The sequence below is a fragment of the Argiope bruennichi genome, chromosome X1, assembly GCF_947563725.1.
Source record: "Argiope bruennichi chromosome X1, qqArgBrue1.1, whole genome shotgun sequence".
NCBI classification, from domain to species: Eukaryota; Metazoa; Arthropoda; class Arachnida; order Araneae; family Araneidae; genus Argiope; species Argiope bruennichi.
In genome coordinates this window covers 18,947,371-18,970,069 of record NC_079162.1, presented here as the reverse complement: position 1 = coordinate 18,970,069, position 22,699 = coordinate 18,947,371, and the positions used below count along the sequence as shown (strand labels likewise).

Sequence of the window (22,699 nt, the reverse complement as noted above, 5' to 3'; positions counted from 1 at the left end):
CATTTTCCGAGAAAAATCCATAATTTCAGCTCAGGCAATAATCTACAAAAATGTACGTTATAAACACAAGATTAGAAAAGAAAAAAACTAACGGGAGGATCAGAGCTATTTCATTACTGCTGTATTTTCCTGCTTGCTTTGAAAAATACCAGACTCTTCAAAATTATTATCAATTTGCTTTTTATCTTAAATTTATTCACTTCTTCTTTTTCTTTTCTTTATTAATTTGATTTTTTAACTAGCCGACACCCTCTTATTGATGCTTAAATAAAGGGGTATTTTACATAAAACTGATTGTTTTCATCTGCTCTATGTACTAACAAATTCAATCTACTCCATATGCAAAAAAAAAAAAAAAGGTAAGAAATCAATCAATAGCTAAAGATGTAATCAGATCTCAAATTACAATACGAGTTGAAAATCAAAGAAAATGGATTGATTGCATAAATTATCGATTCAAAGCTAATTAAAAAAATTTTGGCAAATGAATCAATTTCATAAAAAAAAAAAAAAAAAAAAAAAAAAAAAAAAAAAAAAAAAAAAACTTTTAAGGTATCAAGTGTTTCATGCTTCAACAATCAAAGAAGCATTTGAAATCCGCAAAATAAGTTATTTATCTACCCTTTGGATTTTTTACCCTTCAAAAACTCATTTTAAGACAAGAAGATGACCCATTTCTTTGTTTGATTTATTAATAAATAGAATAGGAATGAAAGTCTGAAAAGAAATGTACATTTCTGTTTTATGGAAGAAGAAATTTGGTACATATATATGATATAAAATGAGAATTTCTTAAAGTTTAATTTGATGATTAATCGAAAAGGCACCCGGAGGAGTTAAATAAGCGATAATATTGCGAAAATGAGGACGAAATCCCTAGGTTATCATTGACAAACCTTCCCGCTAGAGGTGTGTTATCTTTCTTGGAATGAAAGGTACTATATCCACCAGGGAAACGCACCTACTTACTTGGAAAAAATTCTCATCCATTTTCGCCCTTTCGTACACCCCAATTGAAAAATTTTAAGAGCGCGACTTGCAACTGTTTTTTTTTTTTTTTTTTTTTTTTTTTTCTACAAGGGAAAAGATCCTTTGTTGGTACATTAAAATAATCAACACTATTGGATTATTTTAAATTATCACACTAATTAAAATAAAATTTAATAATTATAATAAGTGTTTTTCATTTTCCAATCATGTATTTGCAAGTATTGATTTCTGAAAATCATTTTTTCTTTTTTTAATTCACACTCAGTTTACGTCGTAAAACCGTTTGGTCCCTTGAGCGACGTCTTAACGGTGTTTCACTGTAGTTGTATCATTAAATCAAACTTTTAATACACGTATTACTACTGGCACTAACTGGCTTGCAAAATATTCTTTTTTCGTACGAGCATATTTAAATTTGTATTCAAAACGTATTTGAATTACAAAGAATCTTCAAATAAAAACTGTATTTTTTTTTTTTTTTTTACCGTATGATTAGCCCAGGCTCTTTCCGTCGCAAAAACTTCCATATTTTTCAAAACTGTTGAATCGTTCAATCCTGTTTCTTTATTAAAAAAAAAAAAAAAAAAAAAAAAAAAAAAAAAAAGCTGCATCGAAACACTAAGCTAACTTTTCTCAGTTCTGTTTCTTTATTAGAAAAGTAAATCTCATCGATCCATTGGTTATGAAGGATTATACATTTGGCTTATGTTAACCATTTGGCACCTGTAGTTTTTACGGCCATTTGTTGTTTTTTAGTAAAAATCTGACATATTTTCTTGTTTATTTTTACGTCATTTTTTTTTTTAATTTTAAAGTTAGACAGATTAAAAATTGACAGCTACTAGATTTATTTTTGAAAACTGAAAAGAGTTTCTTAAAAAACTGTAAGATAATAATCACTGCTCTTATTTTTCATATATAAATTTACTTATAAGAAAATTTTCCTATTTTTGATTATAAAGCGTTTTATCGTCAACATATTGTTTTACTAACTGAAAATGTAATACAGAAAGTAATTCTAGATTACAGTCATATGACCGCTTTTGATGTCATAGTAGTAGTTGAGATGGAATATTGAAAACAGCTTCATTGCCGAAAATAGATGCATAAATTCGATTTTTATAACAATATTATTGTATTACTGTTGCCAAAGATATCCTTATTATTTTTCTCAATATATACTATTTTATGTTTTTGTTGTTAGATTATAATAAATTTGACAAAGGAATTCGTTTGATTATTTATATTTATTTATGCAGAATGGTGATAAGAGTTAAAATCCTTTCATTTCTTGAATTTCGTCAACTGATTTGAAACTTATATTACTTTTACATGGTTATGCGAAAGAAAGAAATCTCAAGCTTGGGAGGAAAAGGAATTCTATAAAAATACATGTAATAATTGATTAAACAAACCATATGCAAATATGGTTTATTTATTTTTGCATTGCATATGAATATTTTAACAAAAAAGTTATTATTTTTCATACCGAAGATAATTTTTGTTATTTCAAAACGTTATATTCAGAGGCTTAATATGAAAATCGAATTAATTTGTAAAGATTAAGTCTTCAGTAAAAATGCGATTACAAATGCATAATTTAGTTTTTTCGCCGCACAGTTGGAGATAAATCTGAAGAGTAAGACATTTTGTTTATTTATTAAATTTAATAATTGGAAAGGCATGTTGGTAACTTTTCCTTTACAGTTTATGCATCGGATAATGTTAATAATGCCCGAGCATGTTAATTGCAAAACTAAAACATTTAAGCCCATCTAAAGTCTCTTAGACGTTTACTCCTATAAAGACAATTTTTTCTATATTTGATAAACTTTTGTGATCATATGAGCTTTTAGAATCGGAAGCTATTTTAACTCTAAGATTTTCCCTGACTTTAGTCTCGTGCTAAGTGTTAACGCCTCCCTTTCACACGTGTTTCTTTTCCTCTTCCTATCCTTGCTTCCTATATTTAGAAGGCGGAGATGCAACAATTGTCTTGCTCCTCAAGGTGAAATGCTCAGCCGGAAGGTCAAACTATCAAAGCCACAATTATCATTAGATTGCTGGCTACAAGGTAATCTATGAATGTTTTAGTACCATTCGAAAAAGAATGGAAATAATTTTTCAACTTAAAAATAGGGTTCAAAACCATCCTACAAATATTAGTTTTAACTGTAAGATTTTGCTTTAAGGGTTTCAAAAATATTTTTAATAATTAAAAATGGAGTGAATGTTTTTATAAGATCACTAAAGCCTGTGATATCTGTAATAATTTAATTAGTTAAGCTTGATGAAAAAATACTGTACGCAAAAAATCAAATTTACAACAGTAGCAAATAAACAGAAATCGTAAATGTTTTCTAAAAGATTAAAAATAAAATTTGTATCTTATTGTTTCTGACATATAATTAAAATTAATGTTTACACGATATACAATAAAGACACCTTTTCTACCATATCATTTTTTAGCTGTATTATTATTATTAAAATCTTGAAAATGGTTAAAAATTGAATGGAGAATTAGCAAGAAAGAACTTTCTTTAATTGCCTGCAAAATAATGTAGATCCAGTTGAATGGAAAGTACTGAATACACAGCGACATGGCGTAGTGTAGTGAGAGTGGCTGCCCATCCTTGGCGGCATTTTTTTTGGGGGGGGGAGTCAAAATTTCAGAATAAATAATCATAATATTTTGTAATTTTAACCATTTCTTTTCATAGCTTTGCTGCCCAAATTCAGAAAAGAATTTTTAAAAAAATAAATCCCAAAGTTAAATTTGTACTTGCTCAAATCCTTCATTAAACCATGCTGCTTCAGTTGAAAACGAACTTGGTAATTTTTTTGGTACTTAGAGTGTTGCTATTCATTTTTTTCCATTCCCGCACATCGTTCAGAAGTTCTGATAGCAGCTACAGGCAAAAGTTTAAAAAGAATTCATGATACATGGTGGAGCTCAAGAGGCGATGCTGTAAATATGACTTGGCATTTGGTCACTCTGTAAAAACTGGCAAAGACAGATGAAGATTTAAACACAAAAGCAGAATGCAGGAACTTTGCTGTTACGATGCAGTCATTTTCTTCTTTGGCGTCTGTAAATTTGCGCTACATGAAGTGAACGATGCGCAAGCATATTTACAAACAAAGGAATTCGACATAATAATGTGTGCTCAAAAAGTAAGTACTTTGCAGAAGAACTAATAAAGAAATGAGAGGAATTGGCACAAGGTGCCATCAGTTATTCAAAAAATAAGTATGTAGACGTCATTTCCATTGGAACCTCAGAGGCGTAAAACGAGAAAGCACAATTTTGAAGACGGAAGTAGGGATGCGAACTTGATCTATGAAAATAAATTGAGACTGAAGCTGTTTAATTCGTTAGATAGAATAATTGCTGAAATTCGTGAGAGATTTCAGCGACAACGGAATTCGGCGAAAAAGTCTACCCATCTAACGTCGGCTATACTAGAGGGCCTCAATACCCTGTCGTCAATTCACGAGAAAATTCGATTGCGCAAGCGTAAAGACACAATCGGATTGCCAGGGAGAGAAAACTGAGCATCCTAGATTTTGCCATTCTGGCATCTTTATCTCTCCTCAGGCAACCCAGGTACTTATTGTGTGGGTATCATTTGTAATCGAGACAGCAGGCTTAATGCAGACTTTTGATCTCTAATATTAAGAAAGTTTTCTTTTAAAAAACATTATAAAGGAGAGTTCCTCCAAATTTTTATATAATTTAAAGAGTTCAAAGAAGTTTAATCATATTTTCTAGGAAAGTGTTGACATCATTTCTTGATGATTTAAGAACTCATTCAAATATAAATGACTTATTTCTTGAAATCCTTACAAGGATTTCTGCGTCTAATGAGTTTTAACAATATTTGATGCTTCAGTAAGATCTTGCGGACAAATGTTTGTAAATGGAATGTTGAAGAAAAAAAAATTAAAAAGAAGGATGCAAGGGTTTTAATGCTACTTTATAATTTATAACCATTTCAAGATGTGGATATCAACACCATATAGATGATGTCATTCTATTATGTTTATGTAAGACTTTTTTTAAAATTCTGCTTCTAATACATACTTTTTTTCTTTGTTTTGCAAACACAATAAAATTTGAAATTTTTAGGACCTAAGCCCCCTAGGTATAATTAAATTGAATTATTATAATAAAAATCGATCTTTTAGAGCCTTTTTTAAAACAAATTTACTTTTTACAGATTGTTTGTCAACAATTTAATTTATATTGTAAGCGCTGAAAGATATATGCATTTTTTGGTTTTCCAATATGTTGAAATTACACAGAATCAATTAACGCATTTGCCCAATTAGCAGGAAATTATTTTATGATATAACAGAAAAACTTAATTACTTTTCTTACTTAGTTTAGTTTACTGGGGCGCTAAATGATTTAAGACAAGTACAAAGCGATATCCTAAATCAAGCAAAACAGAATAGATTAATACCAAAAGGTAGCATTAATGGAAACCAAAAAAAAAAAAAAAAAAATCAAATTTCAAATGGTAAGAAAAACATTTAAAGTGTTTCATTTTTCAGGAAATAAGAGCCATGTGCGTTAACAACGAAAATAAATATTGGCGAATCGCGATAAAAATTCAACGTCAATCACACGGCCGTTATTAGCAAAGTTCAAAATAATGCATTTAGCAATGGTATGAAATAAAACTAATACAAAAAAATAGCGTGTAAAAACTAAATAGTTTGAACTAAATGGTTGCATATGACCAAACTCAACGGCAAAGTATAATAAAATGCCTTGAAACACTAAACAAAATAACCTGAAAAAGAAATTTATAAAAACATTACCAAAAATTTTTTTAAAAATATCATTTAAAAGAACTAACTTCCAGAATCTTTCAAATAATACATACACTCTTTTCGTTTTTTTTCCTTAGTTAAGGAATCGAACAGATAAGAAATCGAGCTATAGTAATTGCAAAATTAAAATGAAATTGAAAATTCGTAAAAACAAACAAATATCTGTTATCTCATCCCAAAAGTATCAGTTTGAAATTGAGAGAAAATCTTGTTAACTGTATCTGGAACAATATAATTAAATATATATTCCTTTAATTATATATATATATATATATATATATATATATATATAATTAAAAGATTTGATAAAATAATGAAATTAATTTGTTTTTCATTACAACTATGCAAGTATTGTCACCAATTATAAAAAATATTTTTAATCATTCGTTGAAATTATTAGAGAAATTGTTAAATATTCGGCAATTCAATTGATATCATTAAAAAAGATTATTATTATGATTCTACTTTCTCACATACGAGGAATACGAAAAGAAAATATTCTAATCATCAAAAAATTGGAATTTGAGATTTTGCAGAATCTCCACATTTCAGACCCCGAGTCCGAAAAACGCATTTTTTATGTCCTATCTGTCTGTCTATGAACACAATAAATCAAAAAGACTCTTACTTAGACGGATGAAGTTTGGCATAAGGTCTTAATGCCAAATTTGCAAATTTCTGTCAAATTTTAAACGAAATCCATTCAGAGAAAATCTTTCCCTCCGATTGTTCGAGTACTAGTGAAATTGATAACTACAAAACGTAAAGAGGTAGAGAGATAAAATTTGGTACAGAGGTTTAGCAGCTAAAACGTAGATCAAGAACCAAATACATCAAAGGGATGGCAAGTTTGTCAGCTTGTTCTTGTTTATGCATGTCATCGCAGCAGCTCAAAATTGCAAAGACTTAAATAAATGTTGGTATGTGATCATGTAACTACATTTTTAGTTCTATGTCAAATTTTGGTTTTAATCGGTCGGAACAAGGCTTCCAAAATATAGATTCGATTTTCCGGTACATGTGTATTAACTGCATGTCAGGGATTAATCGACAAAATCGCACAATAGATTCAGTAAAAATGATCGATTTTGTCCAAGGATCAATATCAAGATTTTTATTTCCTAACTATTGTTCGACAGCGCATGCAAGACATCAGCAACCTTATCCAAACTCCACAATTTTAAGCGGAATAACATCATTATTAGAGAGCATGCAAGAGACATGTTTGATTTTAAAATGGTGTAAAAAAGGGGGAGGGGAGAGATTTTAGAATATATCACAGAAAAACGCCAAAACTGAATAATTTTTAATTAACTAAAATTTTATATAACTGACACCGATTCCCCTCTTGTTTTAAAGAGCATAAGTAGGAGCTGAATTTCAACAAAATTGGACAAAAACTGTATATTTGTATAAAATACAAATGACATTAATTTTTATAGGAGAAATTAGACGACTGTTATTGATATGTTGTACGATTATTGCTTTAAACGAAAATTGTATGTAAAATCACTCACAAGCAAGAAAAGTGAGATTGTGAATTTGATGTAGCTGCATTTGACGTTTTTTATGGAATAAATTCTAAAATATGCCAGGGTTATTTTTTTGTTTTGCTTCTAATCATGTTTTTGTGAGAAAATTTCTAAAAGATTGTACTTAGAGGAAACTAACTGTTTATTGTTCTACAGAATGGACCATTAAGATTATAGAAAACAATATGCGCACCTCGGAAATTTTCTTTTAAATTTTGAATGATTTAAAATTATGGCGTTTTACATCGTTAACTTTTTAAAATATGATCACATAAAAATAACTTTTACACTACCAGAAATTTCAAAAGATTATTTTTTAAATGACACCAATTTAATTGCAGTGCTATGTCTTGACTAAATTTTGCATTAAAAAATTAATGCATAATTTTTAGAAATATTTCAAGATGATGCATACTTTTTTTGTTTAAAAAATCTTTGATATTTTCTTTTTTTAAAAAGCTCAATATAAAAATTTATCTTGATTATGATTATATACAACTTTCTTTATAGTGATGAAATTCAGTCCATTTTTGATGGTTTATCTGTTAATTTTTTTTCCTTGTTTGAAATAAATTTACTTTGCACGAGAATTAATTTTATTGTTTTGAATTTTTTTTTTTTTTTTTTTTTTTTTTGTTTATGCTTTTAAAATCATCTCTTGACATTTATCTGTCTTAAGTAGAATAAATATTCAGTGTATAACTAGCTTACTAATATGTAATAATTATATTTTAATTTGGAATGGAATATGCAAAACTAAAATAAAAATTGAGTCTCCAAATTTTTTAGAGTTCTTCCACCTAATGCATTTTTAACAATCTAATGTAAAGACCTAAATCATTAATTTCATTAGATTCAAAATATTGTGCATGGAAATTTAGCTCAAACACTGATACAGTTCTGATTTATTGTTCTTGGTTTTATCATAAAACCAAACTTTTTTTTTCTTTTATAGCAGTTAATGCTTACACTTACTAAAAATTAACAAAGCCGCTAATTTTAAGTTGTTGACAAATATATTAACAAAATAAGATGAAAATATCAGCTAGTCACCGAAGTTGTTTAGTACTTAATATAACAAAAGCAATGTAAAAATAGAAAAATAGTTATTTATTCATACTAATTTGAAATATATATTTTTATTTTTATCCGACATACAACAACAACAAAAAAAAAAGTGCAAGCATATTTTTTTTTCTGCGTTCATTCTTTGAAATACTGAAAACAGAAATACTCCCTATTCCTCTTATTTGCAGAATAAGAAACACCAAGGAACCATCCAGTAAGATTGGGATTCCTTTATCCTTTATAAGTAGATCAAATTATCATCCACAATTGCATAAATCTAAAGTGATATGCAAGTATCTCTTGGTCGTCAAACAGTAAAATGCAACTCTCTCCCCTCCTCCCCCCAAAAAAATCATCACTGCTTGTCGCTCTCTACGGTTTTCCGACAGCAGTGTTAATTTAAAACGCCATTGCAGAGATATGGTAAATATAGATGAGATTGTGTTCCTAACTACATTTTGGTAACGAGGACATATCTCATGTGAACGAGGGCTCACTTGCAACCGGCCAGTGTGTTTCCGTGATGTTTAATAAACCACAAAAGGTTTGCTTACTTGTAAATTCTTTATTTTAATTAAAATTTGTTTTCTAATTTTTAAACCTTCTTTTTTTCAGTGGACATTTGTGTGGCCTTCCCACTATCTGCGCCATGGCGAGGGCCAATCTCGCCACCATCTAGGTACGGCCTAAGACGACCTACACCCAAAAATCTAGAGTTTGAAACCAAGATTACCACATTTATCTTCCGGCATTCCATTTGAATTTTCAGCAGTTAAAACATAATTCCGACCTTATAACTAGTAGAATATATCCAATTAAATACTGAAATAATTTTGTGGATATGATTCTCATTAGAATACCAATTATTTCAAAACTGTATGTTTCTGGTTTTATACAAATCTGGTATACACGAAGGGAAGTGTATTATTTATTATATCACAACGACTGAATTTATTTATAGAACTTTTATGATCATAATTTTCTTCTAAAATAAGAATCCTTTAATAACCCTCACAGCTTTTGTTAATAAATAAGACTTCGAGAAAATAAAGTTTTCAGTTTCAGACAGCAAACTTAACCAGACAAATGTTGTTGCAACGTAGAACATGTTTATGCTATTCAGAAGACCGGATACCCGTCAGCTTACAACATAAACTCAAAATTTCAACTGCCGCTGCAGACTTTGGTTTTACTTTTTCCAGGAAGGTTGAATACTTAGTAACTCCTGTTTCCCCGAATTTCTTTCTATTTGTTCTCTCTTCTTTTTTGTAAAGAATTTTTGTATTCCATTTTAAGTCACTGGATTTTACTGAAACTTTTTCACACATCTAAATCTACAAAAAGTAATGACGATTAAAAGATAGATGCATAAGACATGCCAGGGAACCCGACCTACTGTGAAGCACCGAAAATATATCCGATTATCCCCCCCCCCCAAAAAAAAAATCCCTTTCCATATTCATTTCGAGTTAACTAGATATGAAAACTTGATTGAAATGATTTGATGTTTAGTCAATTCCAAATGACCAGATAATCATTTTTCTGTACATAAAAATGAAAATCAATTCATCATTAAAAACTCATTTTTTCTCCAAGTTATTATTTCAATTATAATATGAAACATTTCATTTGTCAGAAGTATTTCAGTTTAATAGATAAAATGAGTCAATTTCCATATAACTACCTGAATTCAAATGGGTATTGGAGACGGGATACAGTCGCATTTGCATTTTTACTGGAGCTTAATTACCATTGGAAGGGAAAACTTGGCAAATATTTATAGGAATTATAGAGAATGCATGTTTCTCGTTCTGATAAGAAATGATTAATGGTTAAGGGGTTTTTCTCATGCGATAATCTTCTTTTTCCCGCGGTAAAACTGATCAAGTCTCTTTAAGCATCTTAGAAATTTTTTCTTTTGATTTGGTGTTAGTCGTGCTTTTTTTGTCCGTTGCTTTGACATGATTTTAAATATGAATACTACTATTGAAATTTTCGAAACATTAAAAGTAATAGATATCAATATTGTAATAGCCTTAAAAATGCAATTAGATACCGTTGGTTTAACGAAAAATCAGAAAAATATAAAGAATGTTTGAAAACAACATATTCTCTCCAAAATTACTGATTTTTGTAAGCCGGATGAAGCTAAAGTCGATTTCAAGAAATATGTAGCAAAAAGAGAAAGGAGATTTTATAAGACTGATGAATTCATCTCAAAAATATATCAAGAGGAAATGTGTCTTCTTTTATAAAGTGAATATAAATTTTTGACAAATATGAAACTTTGCAAATTATAAATTTAAACATTATTACTGCTTTTAAAAATATCTATCGTAAGGCAGTCAATAAATATTTCGATTGCAAAAAATGCTTTTAGTAGAGAAATCATAATGTAAATTGAATAATTATGTAACCATTTTCATAATTTGTAAAATACTGTCTTCAATGGAAAAGCAAATTTTTTATATATTAAAATATGGCAGCATTTATAGAAACACTAACAAAAACTATACATAAAAGAGAAAAATAATGGAGATCCAAAAATAAATACTTAAATTTGCATCCTCTTCTCTCCAATTTTCGTTTTGGATGGGTGGAATCACTCAAATGATAAAAGTTCCAAATAAAAACTAGTGTAAAGTTCGAAAACGAAAATTAATTTCGGAATCGATTTACAGCACCGCGATTCATCGGCAACCATCATTCGTGATCATGATTAGGATAAATAGATTTTTTTTTTTTTTCAAAATTTATGACGGGGAAAAAAAAAACGATTTTTGAAAAATATTGATTTTTTTCGATGTATATACTAAGATACAGTGCTGTTATCATCAAAGAATTCGAACTCGAGATTTTGGCAAATCGCTACACTTTAGAACTCTCAGAGTTCGGAAAACACATTTTTGGATTATATCCGTCAGTGAACACAACTCAAATACGCTTTCAGTTGATGGATTAAATTTGGTATATGGCATCTATCCCAAATTTGTATCAAATTTTGAACAAAATCTATACAGAGGAAATTCATCGGTCCGAATATAAGTTAATACAATACCTGCAAAATGAAAAAAGCTAGAAACTTCGTACACAGATTTAGCATCTAAAATGTAGATCCGCATAAATTTGAAACAAAATCAGTCAGGGGTTAATTGTATATCAATATGCATTTTCTTAAGCATGCAAACTCAACAATTAAAAAACGTGATAATTTAAACATATGAAATTTGGGATGCGAATTTGTGACTACAGTTTTATTTCTGTGTCATTTTGTTTTTAATTGGGGGGGGGGAGACGACCAAAATATACATTCAGTCTGGTTCCTTTGTATTAACCATATCCCAACGATTAATTGCCAAAGATCGCATGCTAATAGGTTCTTTCTTAACTATTGTTCGCACAGGGCATGCGTCTAATAATACACAGATACAATTATTAGAGTATGCAAGAAAGGGCTACTGAGATAAATCTAAACATATACTAGCTTCATTAGTTTTATATCCAATTCAAAGATACAAATTGCAATGTTGAAGATTATTTTACTTAATAAATAAATGAACGAATGTAATTATAATATATATAAAAAAAGTTTTCCGACACGTGAAAATCCAGATAAACGCTCATCAAGATTTTCATGATTGCATTTTGAAATTCTCCGCCTTTCTTATTGTTTTCAGTTCATCTGATAAGCAATGAATCCAAACCTTTTTGGAATAGGTTCACCAATGATTTTCACCCTCACTATAAGGTAATATTTTTATACAGGGTGTCCCAAGTGGAACAAAGATTATATTTCCCTGAATATTGTACCTAGACCTCTACTTCTACTTACAAAGTTTCATTAACAAGTTAACCACGAAATTTGCTTTTTAAAGTCCATCACGTCTTCCTTTTTAAAGTCAAGAAATGACGCACATATATGTTGAACGTAATACAAATTGTTCTATAGTAAATTTTCCAAAAAATCATAAAAAAGGAAATATTTCATTTCTATTAGATTAAAAATTACACATTGGTCGCGCAAAAATGAAAATTTAGGCTGACTTGTATACATGTCAAACGCACTTCATGGTTAAATAAGGTAGGTAGAACACGCTTTGATTTCTGTGGAAGTTGACAATAAAAAAAATTTTAAATTATACTCACTTTCCCCCACTATATAAAAATGTCAATTAGTAAAATGTTTCTCTAACAATTATCTATGCACACAAACCAAGTTTCACGTTTCTCTCTACAAAATTTGCAGAGATATGCTTATTTTTTAACTTTTTTTTTCTAATCACAAATTTATAAACAAATATTTACTTCAGAAATACAAGTTTGTACAAATAAAAAAATTATCAAATGTAAATATTTATTTAGTAGTATCCCATCTAATAATCAAAGAAATTTGCTAGTCGTGTACAATGTCACCCATCTTTAAGTCACAAGTGATGAATGATGAACTCATTCGCATATGAGCAAATATTCTTAAAAGAATGCAAGTTTGTATAGATGTCGAAGGTGTTTATTTTAAACGAATTTCTAAGTACTTCAATTAAAGTATCATCTGACCATTTTTTTAAAATTTAATTAAAATTAATTAATGCGTAATTATTTCCGATTCCGTCTTTTTAATAATAATCCTTCATGATGTGTATATTATTCCTGAAAATTACATCGGCCAAAAGTACGAAAAAATGGTCTAAGTTAATAAATTTACAGATAAAAGCATGAATTTTTAAGATAAAAGCATTTGTGTCTTTCTGGATGAGTACAAGAAAAACATTTTAGTTTTGGACACTTTTTAATTGTAGGTGTAGTACAAAAGTTTAATTTTTTCTAGCACTTATTACTCCTCCCCATAAAGAAGCCAAATTATATCTGTACATTTGGAACTCTTATTTGATGAGTGAGTTACAATTGGAAGTGTGTGTGTGTAATGAAAATAATTCTTACTGCTAGAAAAATGTAAATTTCTGGAATAGTCATATACTTATTAAACCGTTAGTTCATACTACACCTGAACAAAATGATTAAAATCGATGTCTCATTTATCCATTTCAAACTTGTAATATGTGAACTACGCCAAAACAGATTATCATGAGCATGAGTAGTAGAAACACGTTATTATAATTGACCATGTTGAGTATACTACGAAATCTATGTGAAAACATAACATATAAAAGGAAGAAAAAATTGACGTATAATCTAAGACCCTTAGATATGACAGTTCATAGGCATAAAAACTAATTTCGGAATGAAAAACATATTTTTTTCTTCCAAGGGAACAAATATATTTTCTAATGAAACCAATATAAATCTTTTTTGTTTCTCCTTTTCATTCCTCCCATCTAGAAATAAAGTTAATTTTAAAGAAAATGCAATGAGAAGAGAATAATGAAAATCTGCTATCATAATTCATTTTATTACATTCACAAAATTCTTATGTCCCTTTTTTATGTTTACTGATACATACAACTATAAACAAAAATAACAAAAACAATCAAAAGTTTAGCTGAATAATTATTATTTTATAGAAGCACACACAATTTATTATAGCTGGTCTACTTAGATGTGAGAAATACTGTAAAAAATATATCACAAGCAAATACAATTAAATTATAATTCCAAAAAATACCTTTCTATCTAAATAGAATGACATTTTTAATAGTTATCTGAATTTTATTTAAATAAGTTACGACATATCTTTTTAAATAAGCAGGCTTCCAAAAAAAAGAAAGCGAAAATTATAGGATTTCTTCTACACCAGTTTAGATAGATTGAAACATGTGCGCCATTGGTAAATCAACGACCATAATGACTATGTGAAAAAGTAATATGTATCAATGCTTCTTCACCTTTGCCTATCTCTATAATTTTATGAATAAACTTTTTCTCTAAGAAGATTCGTTACCTTATTTTTTGAGCCTCGTATAGTTTTGTAATATTAATAATGCCTATAATTTTAAGAATTAAAAAAAAACTGCATATCATGCATAAATAAAGGTGATCGTAAGAAATAGAGGTCAAATGCTACATATTATACCAAGATAAATAATTCAGCTTAATTTCAACTATGCGAGTCCATTATAAATTTTTAGTTTCTAACAACAAATAAATAAAATTTGATAAGCTAATACAACAAGATAATGAAGTCTTAAAAACGATTATGTAATTTGTCTATTCTTCTCCATATGTACAAAAAAATTCATAAAGCAGGAAAATTAAAGAACTAATATTTGATATGTATCATACAAATGCAAATAAATACAAAATAAATAGATTACTATAGCCAAAACAAGTAATAAAACAATGAAAATGTCTAGGTAATTCAAACAAATAAATAGTAATATAAAATAAATGCCTTTCCTAATAATGATTTCAAAAGAATCGTATATAAAAGATACAGATAATTTTTCATTTAAGAATTTCAGAATGTATTCAAGATGCTTATAAAATTTATACTGAAATTATCTTTTTAGAATGAATGCATTATAAATATGTAATCACTATCCAGATTTTATTTCAAATATTTCAAGAACAACTTAAAAACATAAGCTGTGACTATTAAGGATGGCCAAGAAAAATATTTTCAACAACTATTGGATGATCTTTAGCCTTTTTGGATTCATATAGTGATATTGACAAATATGGAGTAAAATCAATGAAATTTGTAACTTTTTTCTGAGAATTCCATAAATCCTAGTAATTTTTTTAAAAAGCAAAGACAACCTGCAAAATTTTACAGTTTAAAAACATTAATTTAAGAGTTGATTTACTTAACATTTATAAATAATTTACATTTACTTATACTCGTTAATATTTAGAAAATATCAACCAATTAATTAACAATAAAAACTAATTACTGTTTCATAAACAGAGGAAGAAATACTATGATCAACAAAATGTAACATACAATAAAATGAAGACATTTAAATAAAATTCATGGCGCTAGTAAATGCCAGATTAAAATAATTGATAGATAGAAACAACTCAAAGCATCCAAAAAACTGAAAACAGGAAAAATGAAAAATACGTAATATTCCATAGCATTTATAGAAATATATAGGGGTTATGAAACATAATTATGCCTAGCTTTCAAAACTTAGTATATATTATTTATATGCAAAATTCTAAATTAATCAACATATATTTAAAAAAATTACAGTAATTAATTAGCTAATTTTTAGTATCTGCCACCACGACCGCGTCCTTGACCACGGTACGATCTACCACCCCTTTCACCACTATAACCACCTCTTTGTCTATGACCAGACTGATTGCTGGGCCTTGGTTGATACGGATTCATTCCATCACTCATTCCATATTGTTGAAAATTATCACCTGCAGGCATATATCCACCAAATCCAAATTGTGGGTTTCCCATCTGGCCACAATACTGAATCGGTTGTTGATACATTGGTTGATAAGCAGGAGAGCTATAATCACTGACTCTTGAATAATTACCTCTATTACTATTACTATTATTATTGATATTATTATAATTTCCACCTCTCTGGTAATTGTCATTAGACGAACGATTATCATTCTGAAAACGATCCCTGTCCCTGTCACCCATGTTTTTATAAGTGTTAGAACTCTGCTGGCCACCCCTACCACCTCTTGATGAACTATCATTTTTCTGCCAACTTGGTACTTCAGGCGGTGGAGGTTGTTGCTCTTCTGGACGACCTCCTCTGTCAGGAACCTGCAATGTAATTAATTATATTAAAGAACCCAATTTTTATGATTTAAAATCAAAAAACAACTTCAGAATGAATTTGAATACAAAATGAACGTGCATTTTTACTTTATCGTTATAAAGTATAGAAAAAGTATAGTAATTGTCAAAAAATCAAGTTTCAGATTTTGACGAATCTTCCCATGTTTCAGACATACTCGAATTAAAAAAAAAATACATTTTTGACATTATATCTGTCTATTTGTCAGTCAGCGAATATAACTCAGAACTATTTTAAGTTAGACGAATGAAATTTAGCATATGGTCTTTCGATTAAATTTGGAGATTTCTGTAAAATTTGGGGCAAAATCCATTAAGAGGAAGTCTGATCAGCTGTCCGAATATAAGTTAACACGATAACTAAAAAAATAAATAAAAATAATAATAACAAACTATGTCAAAAGGATAAAATTTGCTAAAATCTTCATTTGCTATTGAAGATTTAATATCTAAAGTGTAGACATCTCAAATTTGGAACCAAATCCGTCAAAAGTTTGATCGTCAGTTGGTCTGTAGTTTTAGAAGTATGTAAACGCGATACTGAAAAACAAAATGATTTAAATACAGGATGGTCAAAAAAAAAAAAAAAAAAAACTTCCCCTATATATGAAACCCTAGCGGCCTGTCCGTTCAACCAATCGAACCAAAATTTCAAACATGGTTGTTTGAAGGTATGCGCTGGAGATTGTGATGATTCTAAACAACGCAGAGCTCATGGTTACGGTTACAGTGAGAGAATTTCGAAATTTTCGAATGGCAACACCCACTTTTTCCTTGCGCAAATTGATCAGCGTATTGAAAAACCACAAAGGACGTTGGAACGATTAACGTGTGACGAAAATTGCCGGTGTAAAGCATTTGCAAAGAAGAGCATTATAAAGGACTAATGACAATATATAGAGGAAAGAAAAAAAAGCTTTTATTGGAGTGGAAAGTTATAATTACAGGTTTGCAACGTGTTCGCCTTCGCTGGCGACAACGCATTACATTCGGAAGATTGTGGACAACAATGTCGAACGTAACATGAAAGAAGGAATCTGCATAACTTCACACGTGTTATGACATCTTGCAATTCTGACACATCTCGTGGGCCAGGCGTGTACACCTTAGATTTCAGATAACCCCAGAAGCAGAAATCCATAGAAGCGTGGTCGGGGGATCGCGGTGGCCACGAAACCGCAAAGTTATGAGAGATGACTCTATCACCAAAGTGTTGTTGCAGCACTGATCGAACACATTGGGTGACGTGTGGAGGAGCCCCATCTTGCATCCATACAATGTAGCATTTCGTTGCTACCAGATAAAATATTTTAAAGTACTTTTTAGTCAGTACATTCAAATTCTTTAAAAAATTGGATGAAACAATAGTTAATTAACAAAAAAAAAGTATGTTCAGTTACAATACATATAAATGCTCGATTTTTCAGAACCATAAAAAATGAAACGAAATGTAATAAATAAAAAATTAAACCAATACGGCAAAATGTGCATCTAACACAAATAGAAACTTTAAAATTTGAGGATTTTTTTTTTTCTTTTCTTCCCAACAATGAAATACGAAAAATACTTACTGCAGGAATAATAACTTTATTCACAGAAGACTTGGTATTTTTTCTCACAGATGCACTGCTAGTTTTTTCCACAATAGCCAAATCTACAAAATGAAAAGAGAAATATTTAGTAGTTAATAGAGAACTGAGCGACAATTTTACAGATTTACAATAAAATATAATTTAATCATAATAATAGTAAAAAGTGCGCTATGTTAACAAAAATTAAATCAATTTTAAACCATTGACTTTTAATTTTAAAGAAAAAACATTTATAATCTTGCCTATTCTCCTGAATTTATTTGTAAACGAAATAATATATGTTAACTGAAAATCTGTGATAAAAACGCATTCAATCGAAACTTTTAATTTGGGAATCTAGCATTACTGATTTTGGCTGTAAACTTGTGAATACTTATTATGCCGAAATAAATAATTGAATGCAGTTTATCATTGTATTTCTTAATACTTTCAAACACAATTAATAAAATTAATAACTATTAATGCTCCAATAAACTGGTAAATTTTTCATCGCTTTAGTTACTGAATTTAAATTTCTGTCATAATGTCTTTAATGGATGACAAACCAGAATCTGCCATTTAAGAAGCCAGCGCCGTAAGCACTAAATAACCTCCATTTTGAACGAATAAATGGTTTTATCAAGAAAAATCATTTATTTAACCTAATTCCAATCTGTGAAATAACGTCTGCGGAAACCAAATTAAACTATCTAGTGATGCAACTTCAATTTGCCATGGAAAGTATAGGGGATATTATTAAGAATTCATCGATCAACATACGACGGCGGAAGAAAGGTTCCTGAACATCTTCAAAGAAAACGAAAATAATAAGAGATTTGGAACAGGCTTGAAGGTGAGCGATATGACATCCAGTCAAGTGTTAAGAAAAATGCACTCCCTGAAAGAACCGGATATTTCCGAGAAAGTTTTCAAGGACACTATGGTTGGCAAAAATGCCGAACATCGAAAAAAAAATCATACAAGTAACTGAAGAATCTCTGTAAAAATTGCGGCGATTGTGGATAAAATTCTATAGAAAACTCCAAAGAATGTAGAATTTGCGGCAGTACAGAAGGAGATAAGTGGCATGAATGACAAGTAGCCAGCATGCGTCGATTCCACATCCACATTAGACATTGGAGGAACATGAGAAGGAGTACAGCTTATCTAAGCAATGTTATGACTCGAAAGGAAAGTTTTGTTAGTACCACTTCAGATTTGGAGAAAAATGCGTGTAGTCCTGTAGATGGAATGAATTGGAAAACTTGGCCGAGTAATAATCGTTACGACACATTCATTCTATTTTTTAAAGAGGAGAGGGGGGGGAGGCTGTCGATTCCTAGTGAATAGTGTAGAGATATTTCCGAAAATGCTTCGACAAAAGATGAGTCAAATGCTTCTGAATACAAATTGCATGCTGAAAACGAAACAGAAATACCGACATATGTCATATTATATAACACTGGATTTAGGCTTAAATCGGCCATTCCAATGGCCAAATTTTTAAAGACAAATAATATGAACAGAATTTTTGAATAAATTCCCACTGTTCATAAATTTACACACCAATTTTTTTTAATATTTTTTATTTATTTATTTATTTTTTGTATAAATGGGACAAAGGGGAAGTGATTACCATTCAAGATAATTATAATTTGAGAATTATAAATAAAACATTTAAATATTTTGAGTAACTAAACACCGTCAGGACCTCACTAAACAAATGCTGATCAACAGGATCATTACAGATCTCTTTGTCCCATCATTACAGGCTGTCAGTGGCCCGCAGTCATGATGTTTAGCATCAAATCATGACTGCGGGCCAACCTGTTTATTCCAATGCATAATAAATCAGAATTAGCCAAAAAATAATTCCAATTTATGATTGAAAACCTCATTCGATCATCCAAATCCTAATAAACTAGGCCCTTACATTTTGTCAACAAGAAAAATGGAACATTAAGACCATGTGTAGACTATAGAAGAATAAATGCCAGACAGACAGGTCCAATACATAGAATTGAAGATTTCCATTGCATATTTAATGATAAAAATATGTTCTCATAAACAGAGCTTATCAAAGCATACTACAAATTGGTTAGGTTGTACAGTACCAACTTGATACTTTGTATCAGGAAAGAAAAAGTATCAGATGCACAAAACTGATACAGACCAAGAACATCGGGTATTCGGTATCAGCTTTTGGAATTGATTGATGATCTCTTCGATCTTTTTCGTTTTCGATCGGGTGATACTATATCAATCTGATACAAAATATTAGATCGATATAATCTAGTTCGCCATTCTGTCTTGGCGACGCTATTAGCATGTGTGATCTTTTAACTATTTACATTTCATCTTTAGCCCCTAGTAAGAGCGCACATACACAGAATTCCCGCCCATTCCTTTATCAAATAGATCAATTAAGCCTTTCCTTCCTTTTTATTACTTACTTGACCACAGACACATCATCAACACACAACATCATGAAGAAGAGAAATCTAAATTTGGAATCATATTCTTCTCAATATCAAATGACTGCCTTGGCAGAAGTGCAAAAACCGATACCCACAGAGTATAAGGTTTCATTCTGACAGAAAAGGAATCGGTTCCCGGTTGTATCAGGTACAAAAATATCAGGCAGAATCAAATATTAATATCATCTTGTACTGATACAACAAAACCGAGTATAAAGTGAAACATATTGCAAAATTTAAATGCTGAGGAAGATAAAGAAAAAAAAAAAAAAAAAAAAAAAATGGCCATAGTCACACCTTTTGGATTCCACGAATTTAATGTCAATAGTTTTGGTCTGACATGCTCATTCCACTTTCCATCGTTTTAAAACGGAGGTATTGTGAGGATCGGATTCCGTTTTTCCGTACTTGTGCTAAGAACATCGTTTACAGAAGAAGAACATAAATATCTCTCATTTATGCTAGAAAAATTGCAGCAATATAGTTTGCGTATTCATGCTACAAAATCAGCAATGAGAACTGACCAAGTAGAATATTTGGGGTATCTCATTACTACAAAAGGCTCTTCACTACCTGTGAAAGTTGAAGCTATTTCAAACAACAAGTTAACACCTACCATCTACGAGCTTCGTACATTCCTCGGAAAGATAAATTTTCATCGCCGATACTTGAAGGATGCTACAAAATCACAAGGAATTCTGCATGACATGCTGAAAGAAGCAAAAGAAAAAAAAAGATCGTAGAAAATATCCATGAACAGAGAAGGCCAAACGTAAATTTAAATACGTAGGGCTTCCTCTGTCATATTTCATGGATGCTGTTGTTCTGTCATATATAGAGGATGCCGCTCTCACTACTACTCAAAGTTCTACTCAAAAAGCTACCTGATACACAAAAAGCATATAGTACCTACGATAGAGAATTGCTAGAGATATACCTTTTTGTAAGCATCTATTATACTCAGACAGGTTAACTCAATAGTACAGTGAATGCTACAAAGAGTATGATTCTGCCTCATGAAATAGTCCTGAAATAATTCTAGTGCACTTTGAAATTTGTTATATTTTTATAAAATTTGGTTTTAAATATTAGAAGTCGATATTATCCGAAATAAAAATCTATTTTCAAAGAGCAAACAGTTTTATTTCATTATTATATAATTCATTTCATTATTCAAAATTTGACCTTGGTACATAACAGAAGGGGAAAAAACAGTTGGTTCGTGGTCTCGAAACGTAAGGTTTGGCGATTTATCTCGCGCGATGCTAACCATTATTCCAATTTATTTAGAACACGCGATTTTAATTTCTCGTCTTCTTTTTATCTTTTTTACCCCTATCGCAGAACTTCTGTTTTAAAATTGTTTAGTGATCTTATTTTTTCTACCTCCCTCTGTCTTCGTACAGATAAAAAATTATCCACGGTAATGGTATGCGTGTATAAAAAGTGGAACATGAAGACTTTGCAAGAATCTGAAGAAAGTCAAAAATTAAAATGCTATCTCAGAATAAAACTAAAGTAAGGACATGTATAAGACCAAAAAAGTGCAAAATAGTAATAATGAGAAATGAAGATCAAAAAGTTGTATTACTGATATTTTTTTCATTTTCGAATAATTTTTCCAATATTAAATTTAAAGCTGAAGCAAATTTTTATCAACCAGAACTCATTATTTGCGCCGAAATTGTGTCAACTCATCAGTTCCAGAACAAAATCATTTATTTCATTTCCTTTTTTGTTCTCACCCCCTTTGAAGAAAAGGTGCAAAATATATATTCTATATTCTTATACAGAATATATATTTCATCAGAAAGAAGAAGATGGTATAGAAAATATATTCTATACTATCTTCTTCCAAGTCTTTGCTTTTGTTAACTTACTCGTGATTTATTACCGCAAAAATTGTTTTAATGAATACTTAAATGTTTCAATTTTTTTAACTGCAGTAGAAATAAAAAATAAAGATTTCTTTTAAAAAAACATTTTTTTAAGTCATGCCCTTTTTTTTTTTAAAAGACGCAATTTTTTTTTTTTTTTTTTTTTTTTTTTTTATTGTTAGAGAAAATAAATTTCTGAATAAATCCATAATACAAAAAAAAAAGTCAAGTTTTAATAAATAAATTCAAAGCAATAAGGCCTCCATATCTTTTGTACGAGGGCAAATATAGGAGGAAGCAGTCAATATAGGACCCCCCCCCCCAAAAAAAAAAAAAACCTTTAGACAAGATTTTGTAGCCAGGAAGAAACGCTGCTGTCAGATTGATCCCATTTGAGCAGCTGATTAGGCTAGATATGTTTTTTTTTTTTTTATATCGAATCCTGTTCAGTAAAAGACTTAAAGAAATTGATTTAATTTTATAATACATGTCTTTGTGACCTTACATACCCAATTTTCTTTTTTTTTTTTTAAACCAAAAAGAACTTCACTGACGAACAATCAATTCGCTATTGGGGATTCTCGCGTAAAATCACTATTTTGAATACTAAATGTAATACATT

The 22,699-nt window shown here is 29.8% G+C and overlaps 1 protein-coding gene and 1 long non-coding RNA gene across 2 annotated transcripts in view; one reads left to right on the top strand and one right to left on the bottom strand.

Moving 5' to 3' along the window:
- LOC129958531 (uncharacterized) overlaps positions 1–9,335 on the top strand; it is a 55,178-nt gene extending 45,843 nt beyond the window's left edge. Inside the window, exon 3 of the long non-coding RNA XR_008783235.1 lies at positions 9,045–9,335. This is a non-coding gene — a long non-coding RNA (uncharacterized LOC129958531). The remainder of the gene's footprint in view (positions 1–9,044) is intronic.
- Positions 9,336–13,848: 4,513 nt separating this feature from the next.
- The window catches only part of LOC129959056 (protein FAM98A-like), a 53,904-nt gene continuing 45,053 nt past the window's right edge, over positions 13,849–22,699 (bottom strand). Inside the window, exons 9-10 of the mRNA XM_056071851.1 lie at positions 17,724–17,806; positions 13,849–16,119 (exon numbers count right to left, since the gene is read on the bottom strand). Of these exons, the coding sequence (XP_055927826.1) occupies positions 15,598–16,119; positions 17,724–17,806 (605 nt within the window). The 3' untranslated portion in view covers positions 13,849–15,597. The remainder of the gene's footprint in view (positions 16,120–17,723; positions 17,807–22,699) is intronic.